The sequence below is a fragment of the Amblyomma americanum genome, chromosome 6, assembly GCF_052857255.1.
Source record: "Amblyomma americanum isolate KBUSLIRL-KWMA chromosome 6, ASM5285725v1, whole genome shotgun sequence".
NCBI classification, from domain to species: domain Eukaryota; kingdom Metazoa; phylum Arthropoda; class Arachnida; order Ixodida; family Ixodidae; genus Amblyomma; species Amblyomma americanum.
This window is the reverse complement of record NC_135502.1, coordinates 166,120,111-166,143,558: the sequence shown is the minus strand read 5'-3', so window position 1 is coordinate 166,143,558 and position 23,448 is coordinate 166,120,111. Positions and strand designations below refer to the sequence as shown.

At 46.8% G+C, this 23,448-nt stretch overlaps 1 protein-coding gene and 1 pseudogene across 7 annotated transcripts in view; both read right to left on the bottom strand.

The window, feature by feature from the left end:
• The window catches only part of LOC144094162 (ubiquitin carboxyl-terminal hydrolase 8-like), a 402,680-nt gene that overhangs the window by 129,765 nt on the left and 249,467 nt on the right, over nucleotides 1-23,448 (bottom strand). For all 7 annotated transcript variants that reach the window (XM_077628075.1, XM_077628078.1, XM_077628079.1 and 4 more), the window contains 2 exons: nucleotides 14,779-14,877; nucleotides 3,481-3,563 (listed from right to left, as the gene is read on the bottom strand). In XM_077628075.1, coding sequence (XP_077484201.1) covers nucleotides 3,481-3,563; nucleotides 14,779-14,877 — 182 coding nt within the window. The remainder of the gene's footprint in view (nucleotides 1-3,480; nucleotides 3,564-14,778; nucleotides 14,878-23,448) is intronic.
• Nucleotides 19,970-22,022, bottom strand: LOC144094164 (uncharacterized; annotated as a pseudogene).

Below are 23,448 nucleotides of genomic sequence, written 5' to 3'. Positions count from 1 at the left end.
GAAGACGATGAGGTTGCGATCGTGCTATCGCGGATCGGCCGCCATTACCGTCTCCTCTTGCCAACTCCAGCTGTTGAAGCGTCTCTCCGTGAGAACTCCGTGACAATATTGAATGACGAAGCACTATATTAAAAACCTGTGAAGCGTGGACGGCAGTAGTCAAATGCGTCAGAGCCAAAGAGAAACTACGCGTGAGCGGCATCGGCTCTTCCGTCGGCTTTCGACAAACCTCGGCACCGCTGCATTTCAGAATGGCGGTGCTGCCATGATTGGAACAGCGGCTCTTCCATCAGCTATCAACGCTCCCTTGAGCGCCGAGCGCGCGGTTGAAAGTAAACACAAAGAAACTTGGACGACGCCTGACAAGAGTAGATCGATTATCAGCAGCAGCAATCTGCGGCCATGTGTGGGGAGTGGGCTAGCGCCGGTTTGCTGCTTATCGACAGCCACCGTATGCCGGTTCTGCACGCTGACTTAGCAGCTGCTCAAGGCCAGCACGAAGAGCGATGCAAAGGAGCTGCACAGCAAAAATCCAACCACGCTGTAGCATGCCAGATATCTCGTTTGTCTAGCCTGTATTAATGGTGGGATGCTTCGGTTTCGATTTTAAGTCAATGCCCCTACTTCGGATTTTCAAATTTTGAAGAATAGGTCGACTTACAAACGTGTACATACAATATTATGTGAATGATGCACGAAATAATATATAGAAAATGTCAGCTGCATTGTTTGAGAGAAACTTAACACCTCTCGTGTATTGTATGGAATGCTGTAACGTAGACATGGTGTGTATTTCCAGAAATATCTGTTTTAGACTGAAAGAACGGCAAGGATATACACGCGTCAATAAAGCCATGAAAAATGCTCTGTGTTTTCCATACATTGGCCCAGCACTGCAGTTACCATTGTTGACCAGCAGTGCAACCAATTTTAACATGCCAAAACCGCAACCACAACCGCGAAGAATCATGCGACCGCGTGCAGCAGGTAGACTATGATACATCCACCCACCTCCCCTAGCAGGCCCGATTTTGGACCAGCCCGTGCGTGAAGCAGGTGGAAAACTAAACATTTTGACAGATTTGCCTGTTTGGTTGGGTTTGAAGATTTGTAGTGAACTGCACATCTCCAACCAAAAATTTTAACATTAACCCAACGTGTCGAAGCCCACTCGGCTCCTTCATCAGGGGTGACTGAGGGCAGTAGCTAGCGTGTTTTAAGTATGGAGGGGAGGAGGCGTCAAAGGAAGGACAGCTGTGACGCGAAAGGCGCGGGGGAGGAGGTTTAGGCTGTTAGTCATGCTGGTGCACTGCAGGGAGGTGGTGTATGGCAACTTTTTTTTACTGAGTTGAAGAGCGAAGTCCCTGGACATATACTGGGGGCAGGTTTCCTTTTGTGTGGTTGATATTGTTCGGGGTGGTTTGGATATGCCAGGATTCCAGAAGGAGCCTTTTGTGGTAATTTGTTTCGGTTCCGAGGATGCGGGTTTCTTCAAAGTTGATTCTATGGTCGGAGTCCTCGGAATATTCGGCTACTGGATTGCGCTCTCTTGTGAATTTGCGGATGTCGTTTTTATGTTGCCGAATTCTTTCTTTGAAATTTTTGATTTCGCCGGTGTACCTTGCGTCACAGTCGGCGCATGGAATTTTGTATACAATGCCTTGGGCTCTTTCTCTCGGCGGCCGGTGTTTGGGAACAGGTAGGCACAGTGCAACAGTGTTTGTGAGCTTGTGCGCAACCTGGAGACCCGATTTTTTCAGGATTCGGGCAATGGTCTCGCTGACACCTCCGACATAAGGTAAAGTGACGTATTTTGGTGGTGGCGTTGGTCTGTGTGCGTTCTTGACGAATGTTGTGTTTTTGAAGTCGAATGGTTTTTTGAATAAAGTCTTTTGGGTAGCCGTTCATGATGAGTTCCGTGAATATTATGCGTTGTTCTTTTCTTCTGTCAAGTTCTGTGCTGCAGTGTGTCTCAACTCTTCTGAACAGCGTCTTCACCACTGCTGCTCTATGGACTGTCGGGTGGTTCGAAGAGAAGTGGAGATTACCAACAAATGAAAGGAACACCAATACTAGCATCCATCTCTGTCGTCATGGCCAATTTAACCATGGAACACATCGAACAACGAGCCCTCAACTCATTCCACCCAAAACCAAAGATTTTCCTCAGGTATGCCGACGACTGCTTCGCTGTCATCAAAAGATCTGAGACTCAAAATTTCCTTCGTCATTTAAACTCCATAGAACCTGGCATTCAGTTCACACTAGAGGTGGAACAAGACTCCCTGCCATTTTTGAACGTCCTCGTGTCCCGAATCCACAATACCCTCCAATTCTCTATTACCGGAAACCAACTCACTCAGGCCGGTATCATGTTGAATACGGGTATTCAACACGAGGTGAATACGGGTATTCAACACGAGGGCTTAAAAAGCCAAGCTGCGCCTCGCCCGTAGTCCCACCTTGAAGAAGGGACCGAGCCGGTCCCGAAACGTCGTGTTTTTCAATAATTTACGTGGTTGGCGTTAGTCATCTTTCTACTAAATTAATTTTCCCAACCAGACAGACTTGTGTCAAATGTTTTCTTTTGAGTCTATAAGCATGTCTTCTATTTATTACAGCGGCATTGGGAAGGCCATTCCAATCTTTTGCTGTGCGGACAAAGAAAGGCTGCGCAAATGTTTCTGTTCTTGGGCAAGGGTATGACACCTGCTGCCTGTTTTTGTGACCAGCTGAAATCGGGGAGTGCTTTGTGACCAAAATGAACAGCAGAAAGGATGAAAGAGGGCTAAAGTGGTTAGTTTTCGGTGGTGACTTAATAAGGATAGGCTGGACCGTTTCTTTTCACCTTTGTTACACTTGTTTAGGATGAATAGCCGAAATGAACAGATTTTGCATGGTTTCTATGCTCCCAGAAAGATATTCCTGACGTGGGTTGCAAATGACAGCTGCATATTCTAATTTTGCGCGCATTAATGTAATTTTCAGAGCTAGTAATTTTACATGTGCTGAGGCAAACTTCACTGAGCGTTGAAGATAGCCCAGGGATCGGCTGGATGCTGCAGTGATGTGGTTGATGTGCGGTGACCACATAACATCGTCAGACAGGCGTCTTGTATACAGCAGTATACGACACTTACAAGGAAAATTTGGCAATTAAAAACTGCCCAGATGAGTAAATACCTCAATAATGTAAACATGCACATCAAAACAGAAATGCGAGAAATTTGGCACCAGTTAGAAAACCTCCTTCAATCAGGCTGGAAACAAACACTCCACACTTGGACTGAATCCCCTATATTAGACTGCTGTTGCAGTCATGGTACCTTTGTGGGAATAGTGTAATAACAAAAATTCCATTCCAATAGGCACAAGCGAATGCAGAAATAACGTATTGTGCCAGGCTAGTTGGTTTTATATTCATGACATGGCACTACGAAGGGTGTCAAGGATGCGGACAAACAAGCAAGAGAGGCTCACCTGTGAACCTCTCTGTCTGCCCTCCTCTGCTCCTCGTTGAGCTGCACGATGCGCACAAGCTCCTTGTCCTTCTCCTTCAGCTTCTGTGCATGAACCAATCACAGCAACTGCTCAGATCCACTTGTGCTCTTCCACTGCCGACGTACGAGAGCATCCGAACTCTATCAACGCGACAGCATTAAATGGCCCGCTCACCAGAAGATCCGGTGTTGACACTGTGAGCAACCTAGAGGGCAGGTGCGCAACCTAGCAAATGTGACCTTGCGGCGGCATCACAGCCTGTCCATCAGATAGTGAGCAGACTGCCCACCGTGGCAGGTGGCAGTTAAATTAACGACTGGTCACTCAGGAAGGGCAACCTGGACTGTACAAGGCCCACCACTGGCAGCACCTCCCACCGCAGGGCAGTGGCACATCGCTTAACCACTGCACCAGGAGTGGTATGAGGACTCCCAGGGATCCGAACTTCTGCATATAGCCTTTGTCCGTAAAATTTCGAAACTGATTTATTTTCTTCTCTAGAAATGATTCCCCCCCAAACATGTTGGTGCGTATGTGTAGCGCCATCTTTTCGGGCTAAACTGAGCTATTTATGACAATTGCTGTGGCAGCCGCTACACGGCACTACATGTAGAAAAATATGTTGTCACTAGTCGTCTGCGCATTCTACTGTGAGTGAATGTGGAGAGACGGACGTCCACCTCGAGAAGCGCGTAAACATAAAATTCTCTGTGAAGCTTGGCAAGACAGCCACACAGACGTATGAGCTCATTCGTGATGCTTACGGGCGTGAGTTTTCGAGTGGCACAAGAGGTTCGTTTCGGGGAGAACGTCGGTGGAAGACGACACAAGGCAGGGTGCCCTTCAACCTCACGGAATGAAAGCAACCTCGCTTAGATCAGAGAAATCCAGCAAGACCGCACCATTACAGTGCGCATGCTATAAGATGCTCTCGGCATTAGTAAAACAACTTGCCACCAAATTCTGCGTGAGAACTTGGGGAAATGAAAGCTGAATGCCAGACTTGTGCCGCACTCTTTCACACAGGACCACAAGGACACACGGGCATCAGTGAGCACTGATTTTCTCTCCGAGGCAGAGAAGGATGCTGCATTCATCGACAGCATCATTGCTGAAGACAAGACATGGCACTTTCAATACAATCCTCAAACAAAGAGGCAGAGCGCCAAATGGCGGTCCACAAGCACTCCGGCGTCGAGAAAGGTGCGGCGGCAGAAGACCAAAACAAAGACAATGCTGATAGTTTTTTTCGATGCCAGAGGTGTCGTACACCACGAGTTCGTCCCACAAGGGCAGACGGTGAATCAGGAGTTTAATATCCACGTGCTCCAACACAAGCGTGATGCACTGCGACGACACCGCCCTGACTTATGGGCATCTGTACAATGGAGTCTTCTCCACGATTACGCAAGGCCGCACACTGCTCTCAGCATGACAAAATTTCTCACCAAGCACAGCATTACTGTACTTCCCCATCCGCCATACCTGCCCGACCTCTCCCCATGTGATTTTTTTCCTGTTTCCTCGTGTGAAGACAGCCCTAAAAAATCGCTGGATGAGGAGCGTGGAGGCCATTCAAGACACCACGACAAAGAAGCTGACAGCCATGCCAAAAGAAGCGTTTTCCAACTGTTTCCAAGACTTCAAGAAGCGCTGGAAGCTGTGTATAGACTGCAAGGGAGAATATTTCGAAGGGGTGCCGCACAAATGATTTCAATGTTAAACACACTTTTTTTCATGGACTCAGTCTCAGAAGTTTACGGACAAAGGTTGTATATGGGAAGTAACCCATCACACTATTGCATCATACCGTTGAGGCGGAGGTTAAAAAATCCTTCCAATTTTTTTTTGCGCCTGTGCGAAAAGCCGCTTTCCGATTTAAATTGAATTGGAAGCAAATACAGTAATCCCTTGTTATAAGGAAATCAATTTACTCGAAATATTGTTTTATTCAAAATTTCTTCCGGTCCCGACCCAAACGCATGCGTTTTATTTAGGTCGCATTACTCGAAGCGCATGAAGAGCTTGACCCGCTTAGAGCGAAGTGGCGAGCTGAGGCATCGCCGCCGCGGCGGCGACCCTTTTGCCCATGCAGTGTCAAATTAATACAGCCGACGAATTAGTCTCAGGCAGGCACAGAACAGGCCACAAAAGTACCAAACCTACGACCCATGACCTGACTAGTAACGAGTACCAAGCGAGTGCCGTGTGCCCCAGCTGTTTACAGCGGATGCAAAAGGAAGCGCGCCCGAACCAGTCGCAATCGCGTCGCTGGTGTGTCCCCCGTGATAGAATCCAAATGAAAATAAAATTTTCGTGACGCTTTGCTATGCCAGAAAACCGCAGTCTCTTTGATGCTGAAAAGTGGCCAAAAGACTGCCGGCAGACTTGCAACGTAGCATTCCATGGGGTGCGCTCAGTGAGCAAAATTTTACCGCTCTAAAGAACATTTCTGGCGCTGAAACGTGCCAAAAAGCACAAAAAAAGTGTCCCTCCGATTAACTAAAGCGGCTGCTTGGGCTTGTTGGTCAGTGAACATGGTAAAGGAATGCAGCGCGAAAAAAACAAGGACGAACAGAAGTGGACAGGACAGGGCGCTGTCCACTTCTGTTCGTCCTTGTTTTTTTCGCGCTGCATTCCTTTACCATGTCCCTCGGATTATGAGCCCATTCACGTTTGCGAGTAGCGAGCGAGGTGAGCTTTCGGCAACGAACTTAACTGCTCCCTGGCTGTCGTAGTCGTCGCTAAGCCTAACCGTTTCACATCGGCCAAAGCAGACGAAACTCTCGAAAGCACGCAAAAACGTCATTCCCGAGAGTTTTCACTTCAAACGAGAAGGCGACCCGCAGGTCGCACTTGCAAGTGTGAACAATGGTGATGTCGAGCTGCTACCTGGTCGCAAGCGACTGCTGGTCGCACACCCTTTGCCGTGTTCAACGGAAGGATCTATGTTAAAGGCGCATTTATAATCCGAAAGTCCGAATTGTTCAGCACACGGGTGCGCGTCGCTCGCAGTCAGTCGCGCTACGCCGGTTTCGCTGCGCCGGCCGAAGCGCCACCCCCTCTATACGTTGATGCGCCCAGACGCCGCGCGCCATTTTGGAGCATGCGCAGAACGACCGCCGCCTCGCGTGCCGATCGTCGACACTCGGGCAGTTTGAATTCCGTTCGCGCCTTTTTCTGCGTCGCCTCATCCGTTTCGTTTCATCCACGGCATTGCAGCTACTAATGAAACACGGCTAGGGTGTTATATGCGCGACAGAAACTTGCTCTCGTGTTACTAGTGCACCGCTTGCAGTGAAAGCGCAGGCGCTCGATGTATGTGCGAAAGATCGCTCTCTCCACGGGAACAACTCACCCGTGGAGAGACCGGTGCTTCGCCTTCTGTTGCCAAGCGTTCTCTTTGCCCTGGTGGCCTCTGAAATCCAACCGTTTGGTGTCGTATACATAAGGGTGTTGTTTGAGGGCTTCGATAAACCGTTCCACAACGATATCCGGCACAATTTCAATATTTGGGCAGCTCGCGGCACTCACGGCGCTCGCACTGGCATCCGCCATTTTTCTCCGCACGATGCATTGTGGGTCGATACGGTCGCCGGCGCGTAATTGGAGCAGGAGCCAAATCTGCGCCGGGCCCATCAGGGCACGCTGGCAGCATTCACAGCTGTACACATCGGGAAAAAAAACTGCCCAGTAATCATACGAAGCCCCTATTGCAAAAGCATTCAGTTCTCACGATCGCGCTGCGTACCTACAATAAGCGGCTAATCATTTTTTGAGCACAACAAACACAACCTCAGACTCGAGCCACGGCATTTCCGTGACCCCCCTCCCTCGCATGAAAGCGGACACTGGCTTCGAAATACCCCCAAATACCCCCATAAAAGCGGCCACTGCGTTCGCGATTAAAAATACCCCAAAGGTTGAATGCATGGGTGCGCCGATCGCGGCCTCGTGCAATGCTTGATCAGATTAGAGCAGGAGTTGCACGCACCCGGTAAGAACTTGAAACAGCCAAAGCTCACTGCCTTTCTTGCACATGAACGAAGTTTTCCTTCACTGAATACATTGTATTTTTGACTTCCTCACTGTTTCGGCGTAATTAGAGCTCGCCTGCTTAAAATTTTCTCGGGTGGTTGTTTATATCGAATTACCGCTTATAACGAATTTTTTTGCCGTCCTGCTGACTTCGTTATAACGAGAGATTACTGTAGTAATTGCTTGGAATAATTTCAAAGTTCAAATATTTCTGGTGCACAATGAAGGTTGATTTACACAGTAGGCATTTTAAAAAAACATGTATTTTTTTTCTAACACACAAAGCCATTACATGGAAAAAAAATGAGTGCATTAAAGCTTTCCCACACTCCCTCAAAGCTGCATCGACGTTTTGCAAAAAAATTACAGGATTGCACTCAAGTCTGATTAACAGCAGAAATGCAAAAGGCTTTCCTTGTCCTCTCTTTCTTCCTCCATTTTTCATTTTTTAAATTATATGTTGTTTTTCTTTTTTCTTTTTTTTTAATTTTTAAATCTATAGATTGTTCATTTTACTTTCTTTTATTAGTTTTTCTATTTTTGGTTTTTTTATTGTATTACATATGAACTGCTTATGAGTGGGCTCGGCAATGCAGCAACGATGGGCTCTGCCCATATTCGCCACCCTTTTGCCGCACACGTCACCACTACCCTGACCTTCTCGTCCACCTACGCCCTGACCGATCCAAACGTGCTGAAAGATCACCGCACAAGTCCCCTGGACTCACCCGCAGTCCCACCGGACCCTTTGGATGGAATTTCAGATCACAAAATGCTTCTACTCACTTTTGATAACTTAAACTTGATTTCTAACCCACGCACCAACATATCTCGCACATCTGTCAAGGACCACCACCGGGATGACGATGTCAGCCATACTGATCACACTGACATAATGCTCTCTTTTTTACAGCCAGGGCTTAAAACATGAACGACTTATGGTTGAAGCTGAAACTAATTGTCTCACACTGTGAAGAAACATTCATGCCAACAATAAAAAAGCAAGTGAACAGAAAGACGCCTTAGATTACGCGCAGAATAAGTCACCTGAAAGGAAATATACAAAGGCTGCGTAAAAAGAAGGCCAACGTCGCTCTTATACAGGAGCTTTCTCAAATGCTCAGGCAAGAACTTCCAAGTGCAAGGAACAACTTCTTCACAAGCACTTTGTCCAATTTTATAACACATGAGCCAAAAAAGTTCTGGCTTTACCTTGCAAAGCCGGCGGCCCCGATCAGCCCAATGGAAATAGATGGAACTGTTACAGATGATGCAAATTGCATAGCAAATGCCTTTAATCACTATTTCCAATCTGTATACACTCTTATCTCTGGCACAGAATTCAATCGAGTGGAATACCATTCCCGCATGCCTGACGTTATAACAGAGTGAAGCATACTTAACCTGCTATTACTACAGTGTAGCACTGTAATCATAGCGCGGGAAGAACGTTGGACAAAGACAAGACGGGAAAAGCGCCAACTTTCAACACAGCGGATTTACTGCAAAACAGGAGCATATATATATATATATATATATATATATATAAGTTAAAGGAAATGAGGGGCCCGTTTGACAAATTTATGAAGGGCGCCAACAGTCACCGAAACCAAGGTGCATAGGGGAACGTTAATTTTTTTTTTAATGTGTTATGCTTATCAGTGGGATAATAATACTTAGATTAATAAATCGCTTAAAGAAAATTACTTATAAAGCAGCAGAAAAAACAACCATGCCGCCGGTGGGATCCGAACCCACGACCTCCGAATATCGCGTCCGGTGCTCTTACCAACTGAGCTACGGCGACGGCTGTCCAATCTGCTGCTCTCGTGGGTATTTATGTTTACTGGGTGTAAGTGAGCCCTGAGAGTGTTCACCAGCGCCACCCTTGACCATAGCGGCGGACGTAGCACGTCCTGTAATACCGCGAAAATGACGTAGAACGTCATCTCTCAAGGCTGACTTACACCCAGTAAACATAAATACCCACGAGAGCAGCAGATTGGACAGCCGTCGCAGTAGCTCAGTTGGTAAGAGCACCGGACGCGATATTCGGAGGTCGTGGGTTCGGATCCCACCGGCGGCATGGTTGTTTTTTCTGCTGCTTTATAAGTAATTTTCTTTAAGCCATTTATTAATCTAAGTATTATTATCCCACTGATAAGCATAACACATAAAAAAAAAAATTAACGTTCCCCTATGCACCTTGGTATCGGTGACTGTTGGCTCCCTTCATAAATTTGTCAAACGGGCCCCTCATTTCCTTTAACGTGTCTGCTAATAGCTTAACGATGGTCTCGGTTCTGGCAGTTTTGATGCCATAGGTAGCATAAGAGGGCTCTCGCACAGTTTCTACCCTCGCCGTTAGATGACGTTCTATGTCACACTCGCGGTATTACAGGACGTGCTACGTCCGCCGCTATGGTCGAGGGTGGCGCTGGTGAACACTCTCAAGGCTCACTTACACCCAGTAAACATAAATACCCACGAGAGCAGCAGATGGGACAGCCGTCCCCGTAGCTCAGTTGGTAAGAGCACCGGACACGATATTCGGAGGTCGTGGGTTCGGATCCCACCGGCGGCATGGTTGTTTTTCCTGCTGCTTTATAAGTAATTTTCTTTAAGCGATTTATTAATCTAAGTATTATTATCCCACTGATAAGCATAACACATTAAAAAAAAAATTTAACGTTCCCCTATGCACCTTGGTTTCGGTGACTGTTGGCTTCCTTCATATATATATATATATAGACAAGGCAAATGAAGTGAGGGGCTCGTTTGACAAACATATTTAGGAAGCCAACAGTCACCGAAATCATGGTGCATAGGGGAATGTTTCTTTTTATTTATTTATTTTTTTAATATCTAGTGCCAATCAATTAGTTTTTTTTAAAGAAAATTACTTATAAAGCAGCAGAAAAAACAACCATGCCGCCGGTGGGATCCGAACCCACGACCTCCGAATATCGCGTCCGGTGCTCTTACCAACTGAGCTACGGCGACGACTGTCCACTCTGCTGCTTTCGTGGGTATTTATGTCTTGCATGTAAGCGAACCTTGAGAGTGTTCACCAGCGCCACCCTCGTCCATAGCGGAGGACGTAGCACGTCCTGTAATACCGCAAGTGTGACGTAGAACGTCATCTAAGGGCGAGGGCGGAAACTGTGCGGGAGCCCTCTTATGCTACCTATGGCATCAAGACTGCCGGAACCGAGACCCCCGTTAAGCTATTAGCAGACAAGGCAAATGAAGTGAGGGGCTCGTTTGACAAACATATTTAGGATGCCAACAGTCACCGAAATCATGGTGCATAGTGGAATGTTTCTTTTTATTTATTTATTTTTTTTAATATCTAGTGCCAATCAATGTTTTTTTTAAAGAAAATTACTTATAAAGCAGCAGAAAAACAACCATGTCGCCGGTGGGATCCGAACCCACGACCTCCGAATATCGCGTCCGGTGCTCTTACCAACTGAGCTGCGGCGACGGCTGTCCAATCTGCTGCTTTCGTGGGTATTTATGTCTTGCATGTAAGCGAACCTTGAGAGTGTTCACCAGCGCCACCCTCGTCCATAGCGGAGGACGTAGCACGTCCTGTAATACCGCAAGTGTGACGTAGAACGTCATCTAACGGCGAGGGCGGAAACTGTGCGGGAGCCCTCTTATGCTACCTATGGCATCAAGACTGCCAGAACCGAGACCCCCGCTAAGCTATTAGCAGACAAGGCAAATGAAGTGAGGGGCTCGTTTGACAAACATATTTAGGAAGCCAACAGTCACCGAAATCATGGTGCATAGGGGAATGTTTCTTTTTATTTATTTATTTTTTTAATATCTAGTGCCAATCAATTAGTTTTTTTTTAAAGAAAATTACTTATAAAGCAGCAGAAAAAACAACCACGCCGCCGGTGGGGTCCGAACCCACGACCTCCAAATATCGCGTCCGGTGCTCTTACCAACTGAGCTACGGCGACGGCTGTCCAATCTGCTGCCATCGTGGGTATTTATGTCTTGCATGTAAGCGAACCTTGAGAGTGTTCACCAGCGCCACCCTCGTCCATAGCGGAGGACGTAGCACGTCCTGTAATACCGCAAGTGCGACGTAGAACGTCATCTAACGGCGAGGGCGGAAACTGTGCGGGAGCCCTCTTATGCTACCTATGGCATCATGACTGCCAGAACCGAGACCCCCGTTAAGCTATTAGCAGACAAGGCAAATGAAGTGAGGGGCTCGTTTGACAAACATATTTAGGAAGCCAACAGTCACCGAAATCATGGTGCATAGGGGCATGTTTCTTTTTATTTATTTATTTTTTTAATATCTAGTGCCAATCAATTAGTTTTTTTTAAAGAAAATTACTTATAAAGCAGCAGAAAAAACAACCATGCCGCCGGTGGGATCCGAACCCACGACCTCCGAATATCGCGTCCGGTGCTCTTACCAACTGAGCTACGGCGACGGCTGTCCAATCTGCTGCTTTCGTGGGTATTTATGTCTTGCATGTAAGCGAACCTTGAGAGTGTTCACCAGCGCCACCCTCGTCCATAGCGGAGGACGTAGCACGTCCTGTAATACCGCAAGTGTGACGTAGAACGTCATCTAACGGCGAGGGCGGAAACTGTGCGGGAGCCCTCTTATGCTACCTATGGCATCATGATTGCCAGAACCGAGACCCCCGTTAAGCTATTAGCAGACAAGGCAAATGAAGTGAGGGGCTCGTTTGACAAACATATTTAGGAAGCCAACAGTCACCGAAATCATGGTGCATAGGGGCATGTTTCTTTTTATTTATTTATTTTTTTAATATCTAGTGCCAATCAATTAGTTTTTTTTAAAGAAAATTACTTATAAAGCAGCAGAAAAAACAACCATGCCGCCGGTGGGGTCCGAACCCACGACCTCCGAATATCGCGTCCGGTGCTCTTACCAACTTAGCTACGGCGACGGCTGTCCAATCTGCTGCTTTCGTGGGTATTTATGTCTTGCATGTAAGCGAACCTTGAGAGTGTTCACCAGCGCCACCCTCGTCCATAGCGGAGGACGTAGCACGTCCTGTAATACCGCAAGTGTGACGTAGAACGTCATCTAATGGCGAGGGCGGAAACTGTGCGGGAGCCCTCTTATGCTACCTATGGCATCAAGACTGCCAGAACCGAGACCCCCGTTAAGCTATTAGCAGACAAGGCAAATGAAGTGAGGGGCTCGTTTGACAAACATATTTAGGAAGCCAACAGTCACCGAAATCATGGTGCATAGGGGAATGTTTCTTTTTATTTATTTATTTTTTTAATATCTAGTGCCAATCAATTAGTTTTTTTTAAAGAAAATTACTTATAAAGCAGCAGAAAAAACAACCATGCCGCCGGTGGGATCCGAACCCACGACCTCCGAATATCGCGTCCGGTGCTCTTACCAACTGAGCTACGGCGACGACTGTCCACTCGGCTGCTTTCGTGGGTATTTATGTCTTGCATGTAAGCGAACCTTGAGAGTGTTCACCAGCGCCACCCTCGTCCATAGCGGAGGACGTAGCACGTCCTGTAATACCGCAAGTGTGACGTAGAACGTCATCTAACGGCGAGGGCGGAAACTGTGCGGGAGCCCTCTTATGCTACCTATGGCATCAAGACTGCCAGAAAAAAAACTAATTGATTGGCACTAGATATTAAAAAATAAATAAATACAAAGAAACAGAGAGAGAGAGAGAGAGAGAGAGAGAGAGAGAGAGAGAGAGAGAGAGAGAGAGAGAGAGAGAGAGAGAGAGAGAGAGAGAGAGAGAGAGAGAGTGAGTGAGTGAGTGAGTGTGAGTGTGAGTGTGTGTGTGTGTGTGTGTGTGTGTGTGTGTGTGTGTGTGTGTGTGTGTGTGTGTGTGTGTGTGTGTGTGTGTGTGCGCATGTGCGTGCATGCGTGCGCGCGCGCAACTGCTACAGCTTACAGAAAGATGAAAAACATAACAAAAGTGCCACATGCCGTCATGCCATGAAATCATGCTCTTTATAGTTGTGCTCTTGGAGGCGCACATTCAAACACCTGCCCGTTTGCCCTATGTAGTGCCTACCACATGGAAGTGGAATTTTGTATCCTACTCCCTTCCTGCAAGGCACGTGGGTATTTCTGTGTTTAATTCTACACTGAGGTTTCTGCGTTCGGGAAGGGCAGCTCTTCCTGCAGTTGCCCTACCTTCCTTAAATTGTGAGGGACATTATATACAGGTAGGGAATCACGGCTAACTTTCATTTCTTTCTTTTCTCTTCCATTTTCCATCTCTCCTCCCCTCTCTGTTCGTCGCTCTTGTGTGACTCAACTCTTCTTCTGGGATGCAGGCCTTCGGTGACAGAGACAATGACATGTTTAAGATAGGAGTAGTTACAGTTGCGCAGCGTTGGCAATGTACGGGCTGCGGGCTGCCGCTCACAGCTCGCAGTGCGCACCTTGCGACTGGTGGTCAAGTTCCACTGTTCCACACAAGTTCAACTGTTCAAGTTCCACCATTTCGTTAACAGCCTTCAAAGGGAGCATGGAGATGAGATGCATGCCTGCTTCGATGCACCAGAAAATACCACAGTTGATTTTTAAGGTGCCAAAGACATCCAAAGACATCCATTCCTCGAGGAATGACAAGCATCCTGCAGCCGCTATATGTTTGTGTCAATCAGCCATTTAGAGCCGAATTCCGGCATTGGTACTCCGAGCGGATGGCAGATCAGCGGACGTTCCCGAGAAGACTTCTACTAGACAGTTGAAGAGAGCTTCGCTGCAGAAAGTTTCTTTGGTGGAGCTTTGTGGAGCTCTTCAAGTAGCTGTTAGAGCAATGAGGAATTTCCTTGAATAAAGCATATGTGGGCATTTAGCAGCGTCTACATTATCATTCAGGACGGTCACAGCAGCAGTACGACATTTCTGCGGATACAGGCCTGACGCGTGTAAGAACCACACCCCGTCAAAATCGCAGAAAAAAAGTGCGGCTCTTACACAAGTATACGCAGTAATTGGTGCTCGAGGGTGTGGTCATGGCTTATATCATCTACAGTGGGGGTTGTTCCTACCATCCGAATTGCTGCCCAGTGCACACAATGCACCAGAGCATTTTAGGAATTCATATCAACTGGGATCATATCATCGATATTCTGCAGTAATTTGCAGGAGAATATTTCCATCCATCCTGCACGTGGAGGTAATCACAGCAGCACGGGTCCTGTACAGGGTTTCTTTCACATTGTAAGGAAAGCAGCAAACACCTGTTGGAAGAGTTGGTTGCTCCTGGTGAGGTCGGTGACCCTCTGCTCCACCTCCTTCTCCAGCTGGCGAATGTGGGCCTGCAGCGCCTCCTCCCGCTCCTGCACAGAGCGATGAAATTATTTTTAAAAAAAAAGGAAAAGTGGTGTATGGGCTTTGAAAAAACTCAATGACAGGCCTTGTCGGGAGCTAGTTTCACATGGTATCAAGTAAGTGGCCAGGTATATCGTCAAGCGAGCCATAACGTTCTTGCGCGTTGTTAAATGCATCAATAACACTCTACGTGCATCAAGTTTCCAGCAGAATTCTTTTCTGCTGTGATATAACAGCACCACTTGTTCATATGACCTCAAGAGGGCAACAAAGACAGGACGAAACTCTTGTTGCACCAATGAAGCAATAAGAATTTGCCCAAGTTTCACTTTTACTCACTGCAGACACCCTAGCTTGTGCCACAACTCCACAGCAAAACTGGCCGGCTGCATTGCACGCAAGTACGTACACGACTTGGAGCTTTTCATATAACTTGATAACTGTCTGCTACTCATGTGGGGCACTTTGAGGTGAAACAGCACATGATTAATTTGCTCAATCCCAAAACTGGCACCAAAGAAACTACCGTAAAATTCCGAGCAAGTGCCCCCACCCCCGCAAGTCGAAATTGGCAAAGTGGGGAGGGTGGCGGCGCTATCCCGGAACGGCTGGAAGGTGGGAAAGGTCGTTCCCGTCTACAAATCAGGTAATAAAAATTCCCCTTTGAATTATCGTCCCATCTCACTAACCAGCGTGCCGTGCAAGATCATGGAACATGTCATATACTCACAAATCATGAACTTCTTAGATACTAGCAACTTCTTTCATCATTCACAACATGGATTTAGGAAAGGATTTTCATGTGAAACGCAGTTGGCACTTTTTCTACATGACCTGCATGCAAACCTTGACTGTAACATCCAGACTGATGCTGTATTTTTAGATTATGCTAAAGCATTCGATAAAGTATCCCACCGACTCTTGCTGCTAAAACTTTCCCTCCTAAATTTACACCCTCATGTCTTAAGATGGTTAGAACAGTTTCTTGCTAATCGTACTCAATCTGTGCTCATAAACAGCCAGTCGTCTAGCCCCCTACCCGTAACCTCAGGCGTTCCACAAGGATCCGTCCTGGGTCCCCTTCTTTTCTTAATATACATTAACGATTTACCCTTGCATGTATCTTCCTCAATCCGTTTGTTTGCTGACGACTGCGTCATTTATCGTACAGTAACTAACATCCCAGACCAACACGCTCTTCAGACTGACCTTAACAGTGTACAAGAATGGTGCGATCAGTGGTTAATGACTCTTAACCCTAACAAATGCAAGCTCATGTCATTCACCCGAAGTCCTAGACCTTTTCGTTCTACTTACACAATAGACAACCTACCAATAGAATCTGTGCTAACATTTAAGTACCTAGGCATCACACTATCAACTAACCTATCCTGGAATGCGCACATTGTCAACATCATTTCATCGGCCAACAAAAAACGGTTTCCTCAAACGCCACATCCGTGATGCACCAAAAGACTTGAAATCACTAGCATATACGTCACTGATAAGGCCTAAACTTGAATATGCATCAGCCATCTGGGATCCCCATCAAAACTATCTGAAGGCTAACCTCGAAAGAGTTCAAAATCGCGCTGTTAGATTCATTCATTCCGCATACTCATACGACATCAGTGTATCGTCTTTGAAAGCTGAAATTAACTTGTCGCTTCTTTCCCATCGCCGGCGCATTGCTAGCCTCTGCCTTTTTCACAAATTCTTCAACGGTTCATTGCACGAAGCACCCTACATCGTACGCCGCATGCACATATCTCAGCGCACTGGTCATCCGCTCCAAGTTGTCCGTCCACGCTCCCGTACTACTACATTCTTGGCCTCGTTTTTTGCCCGAGCAGCATCTGACTGGAACGGCCTTCCCCACCAAGTCGCCGCCATTACCTGTCCATCAAGATTCCACCAGGAGATAACGCAGATGATGTTAGACTAGAACCTCATGTTATATCCGTAGCCCCACCCCTTATGTAATACCCCTGAATTGGGGTCTTTAAGGAAATAAACTGAACTGAACTGAACTGAATTCAAGATGGCGGCGACATTTTCCCGCCAGAAAAAAAAAACGGAGTCCACAGGGATTTAAAACGTCCTGCCGTTCTTTCCCGCTCGAAGAGCGCATCGTCCACGCATTCACTAAACGCCAGCACGCCGTTGCTCAACTTTCTTCGATGTTTCGCTTTCCCGTAGTTTTGCTGAATTAACTTCTTGAAATTCTTGTCCCATTCCCGTATCCATTTCCGGTCGAGCTTAAAGGAACACTGTGGAGAAATTGAAGTTGGCTCGTATCGATAGAATACCAGCTCCTGATCACAAAAACACCGCTCTTACTGAAAGCAAAGCTCTTGTAAGGCAAAAAATAGTGTTGCGGGAAAAAATATATTTATAGCTATGTACACCAGCGAAGGAACAGCTACGAGCGGCACTCAGAACACAGTCAGAACTTCGTTGTCGTCTTCGTCTTCGTCCGCCTGTTCACTTGCTCAGTCTCCTCGTCGTCTACCCACTTCAATAGCAAGACCCAAAATACAGGTATCGCCGCCACAGGCCAATCTCGCAAGTACAAGCGTGGTGACATCATAAGACAAGAGACGTCACTTTGGAGGAATTTTTATTCCTACATGTTTCCGTGAATCTCTGACGCTGACAAAGGAAGGTTGCATGGTTCAATATTAGAGTAAGTTTTGTTTTAAAACTGATAGTGCACTTTTATCACACAAGGAAGGCAGACAAAAGACAACCTGAATGTTGGAATCAAAGAAAACCGATGCTTGGCGGCACCACAGGCAGCCAGGAGAGCTTCAATTTGTTATGGCGCATCGCGTCTATAAGCTTTGCGTGCCCGTTTTTGACGCGCCTCGATTTACAAGTGCTGAACAGCAGAGGAACTCCAAGTGCCACTTCAAGTGCTAGTTAACCTTTGAAGCAGTCTGTTAAGGCTGGTCAGATGATCGCCACGGTCGATGAAAAACTATGATGGCACGATGGTTGGTGATCGTACAAGGGAGTTCGCAGTATGAAGAGCACTTGTGTCTTCGCACGCTCGCCCGGCGAAACATTCTCGGCTGTGCCAGTCAACTTCAAACTATTTAACGGAAATCGTTTATTAGGCACGGGAGACAAGGTACAAGGCAGTTAAGAAAAATTGCTGATGGCCAAGCTCTGTTAGGCTAGGATACGTGCACTACGTACTAGTGCCTGCTTGCGCCGCCGCTGCCCCCACCTTTTGAGCCAGAGTGCAACAGATTCGTTTATCTCTGTAACATCGCATTTCACTGTGGTTGGTTTTTTCGAGTTGTCCGATGGTTCACTAGTCGACAGCTCGCTGAAATTCAGTTGGTTTTGCAAAGACGCTCGCTTCCTGTTTATGTGCTCTGTAAGATGTAAGCCTTAACCACATATGCAAACCCTGAAATGGGAGGCCTTGGGAAAAAGGAACTTGGCTGAAACGAAAGCAAACGTGAAAAGTCAACACATCACAGTGCAGTGCCGGTGCTTGCCATATATGGGGTCGTATTCTGTGTATGTGTCATAATAGAAAGCGCCATTATCTGCCGCACTAACCGCACCCAATTGGTCAAAACGCCGGAAGCCGATGTCGGTTCGGTTGTAACTGTGACCATGCTTTGCGGTTGCCGCAGGTAAACGTCCAGCGGTGCTTTTGCTCTTTGACGGCAAATGGAACGAGACCAATGCGAGAGGAGAAACATTCAGACACAGGTTTAGTTGCCCATCGGATTCCACTGCAAAGGGGTAATATGAAAGCTGCTTTATTTGCACAGTGGACTTCAACAAATAGAAAAAAATAGTTCAGATACTCTTTTCTGTACTGCAAAGGCTGTAGGTGTACTCAATGAAGAAAATATTGTGCACAACTAAGGATGGCTTTTCAGTGACAGAAGGCGGCCGCTACAGCCGTTGATTGCCTGTGGGAAACAAAAGGAAGCTAACTTGTTCGTATAACACGGTGTTTTACATTTGTCTTGAGGGTAAAAGGCAACGGAGAGGAAACTTTGTGGCATGCACTCCCTCACTGCACAATGCAAGCTCTGTGTCGTGCTGAACCAAGACGCCGTGACGACTTGCCACCCGCAACATCACTGAACGTAAGTTGGCGCTGTTATCGGATGGTTGTGCAGACGGTAATTTACGTTTTTCATTCCTTTTATGCAGACACTGCAAGAACCGCGAGATGCGGCTGTTATGTTTTTATTTTTCTGCAGCAAATAAATAAATGAGATCAGCTAAAAAAATCTTCCTGTTTTTCCCTTTATAGATGCGTCGGAAGACTTTGCAGACGAAGTTTTCATGAGTTCGCTATGGAACGAAGCGCAGACATGCCCATTCAGATGCCTGAAAACTAACTTGCAAGCTAACTCGCGAGCTCAATGCAGAGCCACACCGCAGCGGCTATGGAGAACCATAAGGGACGCCAAAAAAGCACCTCTGGCATGTCAAACGCTTCGGTATAGCAGTGCGTCGCTGGCGACTGACCATCCGTGCACATGAGCAGTTTCATGCTGGCAATTACTCACGATCATGATGCAGGACGTTTCAACAGCTAACGGAAAGTTCTAGAACAGGAAATGCACGTTTGCACATAGTAAATGCAAGTATTTTGTGGCTCATTATGCTTTAAGTTACAACATTCAACATATGCAGATGAGATAACTCCGGTGATAGTGGCACCATCCGGTTTGAATAAAGAGAACAATTTCTACAACAGGTGCTTGTTAGGCCTAGACAGGGTTCGTAGCAGTTTTAGTTGAAAAAATTCCAAGGGTTTTCAAGGACTTTCAAGGAACTGGCATAGCAATTTCAAGGACCTCAAACAATGTGTTTAGCAGCTCGGACCAAAAAAGAAATTCTTCAACAACAAAATCATTCATTTTATTGAAAAAGAAAAAAGGAAAGAGGCATATACCACCTTAAAACACATATCAGTAAACACACACACATTTCCTTGAAGCACCAACTCGTTAAGCATATCAAGAAAGTGCTTGAAGTTTTGCTGCAATCGCACGTTCAATTGCTTGAAGGTCCTGCATCTTCATGCATCTTTTCTTTTGCAGTTTTTCTAAGACTGTTTGATTTCACAATATATGTGATGTCATTTGCTGCTTCAGCTTTTTCGGAGTAACTGTCTGCAGCTGCCGTCAAGTCCACAATAGTTTTTTCTAGTTTCTTTTTCTTGTGTCTGTTGGCTTCAATTTCATTTTCAATAAGGCTTCTCTTTGACTGCCTCAACTGCTGAGCTTCTTGCTGCTTCTGCTCCTGCAGGTACGCTTGGTACCGGTTCCATGCAGCTGAAGTAGATGTCCGCAGCTCCTTTGTTATTTCAACTTTAAGGATGCCTCCCGCCTTATCTATGGCATCGCACACAATTCTTTGCGACATGTAAGACATTTCCTTCATGTTTTCAATGGAGGTGTGGCGATTAATGCTAAATCCTCTTTCTACAGTAGCTTGACCATGACTTAAAATAAGCAGAACTTTGACCACACCCCAGAGGTTTGAGCATGAAGAACGGAACTTCAAAAGATTGCAAAAAAACTCATCCAAACTATTGGAATGCTTCTCGAATGATCCAAGGGTGTCCTTTTCTTCCTGGAGCAACTCTGTGTACTCGGCGAGAACTGCACCTCGCTGGTGCTCGCTCAACCAGTTTGCTTCAATGAGGGCACCCAAAACTTTCCTGAAGCCTGTAAGGCACTCATCCGGCCTTGAACACATCCGCACAGGAACTAAAGAAGAGAGGGCCCTAACAAGAGGGTATCTTAGTGGGCTTTTATCCAATATCTTCTTCGCTGCATTAATCAGAAACTGCTTGCACTCCATCTTAAATGCAAACACATCCTTTGCACTTATCTTGGCAGCTTTCACAACTTGTTCTGCTGCATGATCAATGTCTACTTTTTCAAGGGGAGCATGGTTCTTTGGATCATCGATGTCAATCTTCAAGAGGCTCAAGATTCCAGCAGACGCTGCTACCACAGAGCACATTACAAACCTTGTCATTAGTTTTCTCACAACACTTTCAAGGTCCTTTGCTAAAAAGAACAGCAGAGGTTTGTCACCTTGGTATTCAGTCAAAAATGGCTTGAATATCATTGCAATTCCCAGAGCAAATTAAAGCTTTGCTGGCGTCAGCGGATCAGCGCAGGCATCACACACACGTTGGAATGCAATACACTTAGGCAAACTTACTTGTTTCACTCTAGTACATTGCACACACTTGTTCACATCGGGCCACAAAAGAATGGCGCGCTCAAGGACAGGTACATTTTCAACCCAGCGGTGCGAGACAAAGTTGAGAAGGTATGTTGTCTGGCCAGTAACAGAGGCAAAGTCATCTCTCCGTGCAGGTGCATCGTGAAACAGGCCACTTAGGCTTGAAAGGAGGGTATCCAGGCACCACTTGCTGGCCATAACACCTGCTCTGTACGCATTGTGCAGAGTGTGAAGACCACAAGTCCCCAACTCCAGGCACTGAACTCGATAGTTGTTCTGAAGGTGACTTTGCAAATTTTTGAAGCATTTCAAATTCACATTGGGCCCATCTATAGACAAGTGAACTATTTTTGAAAGTGGCAAACAATCCAAGGCACTCAAAAGCTTTTCCTGGATGTCTTCTGCCGTACTGTGTCCCATGAAGACTGATGTGTAGTACCTGGTAGTTACACGTTCAGAAATGGCGTCCCAGTACCGCACGTGGATATCCATCTGCTTCCGCTGAAGGTAGTCGTTCAATGACTCATCGAACAGGACAGCGTAAGAGCCGCACTGCTCTATTTCGCGCTGCAAACACGAGAGAAAATACGGCCGCAGGCCGTGACAAAGGACGTACGCGCATTTCTTTTCACCGCAGGAGAAGGCTGTCGGGAAACATCTTTTGGAACAGTTCCCCTGTGTGCGAAGACGAATTGTACGAGTAGTGGGAAGCTGCCACTTTCAATGTCCACAGTACCTCGGCATCGGTCACAAGTTCGTTCATACCGCACGCATGACGCAAGTCTGATGACACTGAAGGCATGACGCTTTCCGGTCGCTCACTGACTGTAGCCGCCACATAGTTCCGAATCGAGTTTCCTTGCGCTCCATTTTTTACGTTTGCAATGTGCTTTGCGCTTCTCATGTGGCTTTTAATTGCCGACTCACCCATGCAGGAAACGTCAAATGCTTTACAACACGCCCTACACTTCGCGCGATGACAGTCCAAGGGATCCGGAGCAATCCACTGCTTATAAACATCATGGTCCAGCCAGGACCGCTGAAACTTGCACCTTCCTGGCATAGCGGAAAAACTTGGGAAGTTTTCTTCACAGCCCGTGAACCACGCTACAGTGCTCTAGAATATGGGTAGTGGGTTCAGGAGCCAGCGCGCTCCATGCGATGCAGTGAGGCGGCGAGTGTCGACAGGTCCCGGATGTAAGCGGTGGCGCTGTTGTAGCGTGGACTGTAGGCTTGGCGCGCCCGCGCGCGCGCGGCTAGCAGTCCCGCCAAGCTGCCTGCAGCTGTTTGTTGCTTTTTGTGCGGTGCATTTTTCCTCTTTGTGAGTTCGCGGCGTTAAGACTACGGTCATGCCGAATCGTCGGCGTCAACGGCATTGTTTTGCTCCCGGGTGCAAAACGGGATACCAGTGGACGAAAGGCGATCAGCCGTCGCTCTTTGCTGTGCCAAAGGATGAGAACCGACGGAAGCAGTGGGAACGCAACCTTCATCGAAAAGATAAGGTTTTGGACGAAAACTGCTGTGTGTGTGAGCTACATTTCGAGCCATCATGCATTGTGAGGGACTTTATACACATCATTGACGGCAAAGAAGTCCGCATCCCGCGTGGAAAGCCGGAACTTTTACCCGATGCGGTGCCAACTTTGCTGCCCAGCTATCTGTCAAAGAAAACACCGCTACAGAGACCACCTAGAAAGAGGAAAAGCACAAGTACATATCCTAATGAAGCGAAAAGACCACAAAGTAATGCTTCCGACGTTAACAAGGAATCGAGGTGTCCGGGCATTGACACTGAGAGTAGCGTGTTGGCGAACGACCAAGACCCTTGTGAAGTTGACGAAGCATCGGTGCCGGACGATTTTTCTAAACTGGATGTTCCTTCAGAATACTGGAGCTGCCATCGCATACCTGATTACAGTGGTACTGTGTACTGCAAGCTAAGAATGGGCGAAAATCAATGCGTGGAGCCAGAGAGTTTGCAGTGAGTTTACTGCAATTTGTGACAAAGGAGGGTTGCTCTACCCGTCTCGTGTGCTTTTTTTGATGGTGAGAAGGCTGGAAAACCTTTTCATAACTTTTTTTAGTCAGGAAAAGCTGTGCAGTAACAGCATAGTAGATGTTATGGTGCTGGGAAAATCTCAGATTTCATGTGGTGTAGGGTGCAGCCAGCACTCAGAAGCGCTCACAGTCAGCATTCTCAAGTTTTATGTTTTGACAAGGCTGCATTTTTATGTTAAATCAATCAATGAGTCGCGAGAAGCTCGCAGGAAAAAGAAGCTTCATGCTAAGATGGGCAAATAAGTGCTCATAGTCGCGCGGCTAAATGTACTGTGCAAACA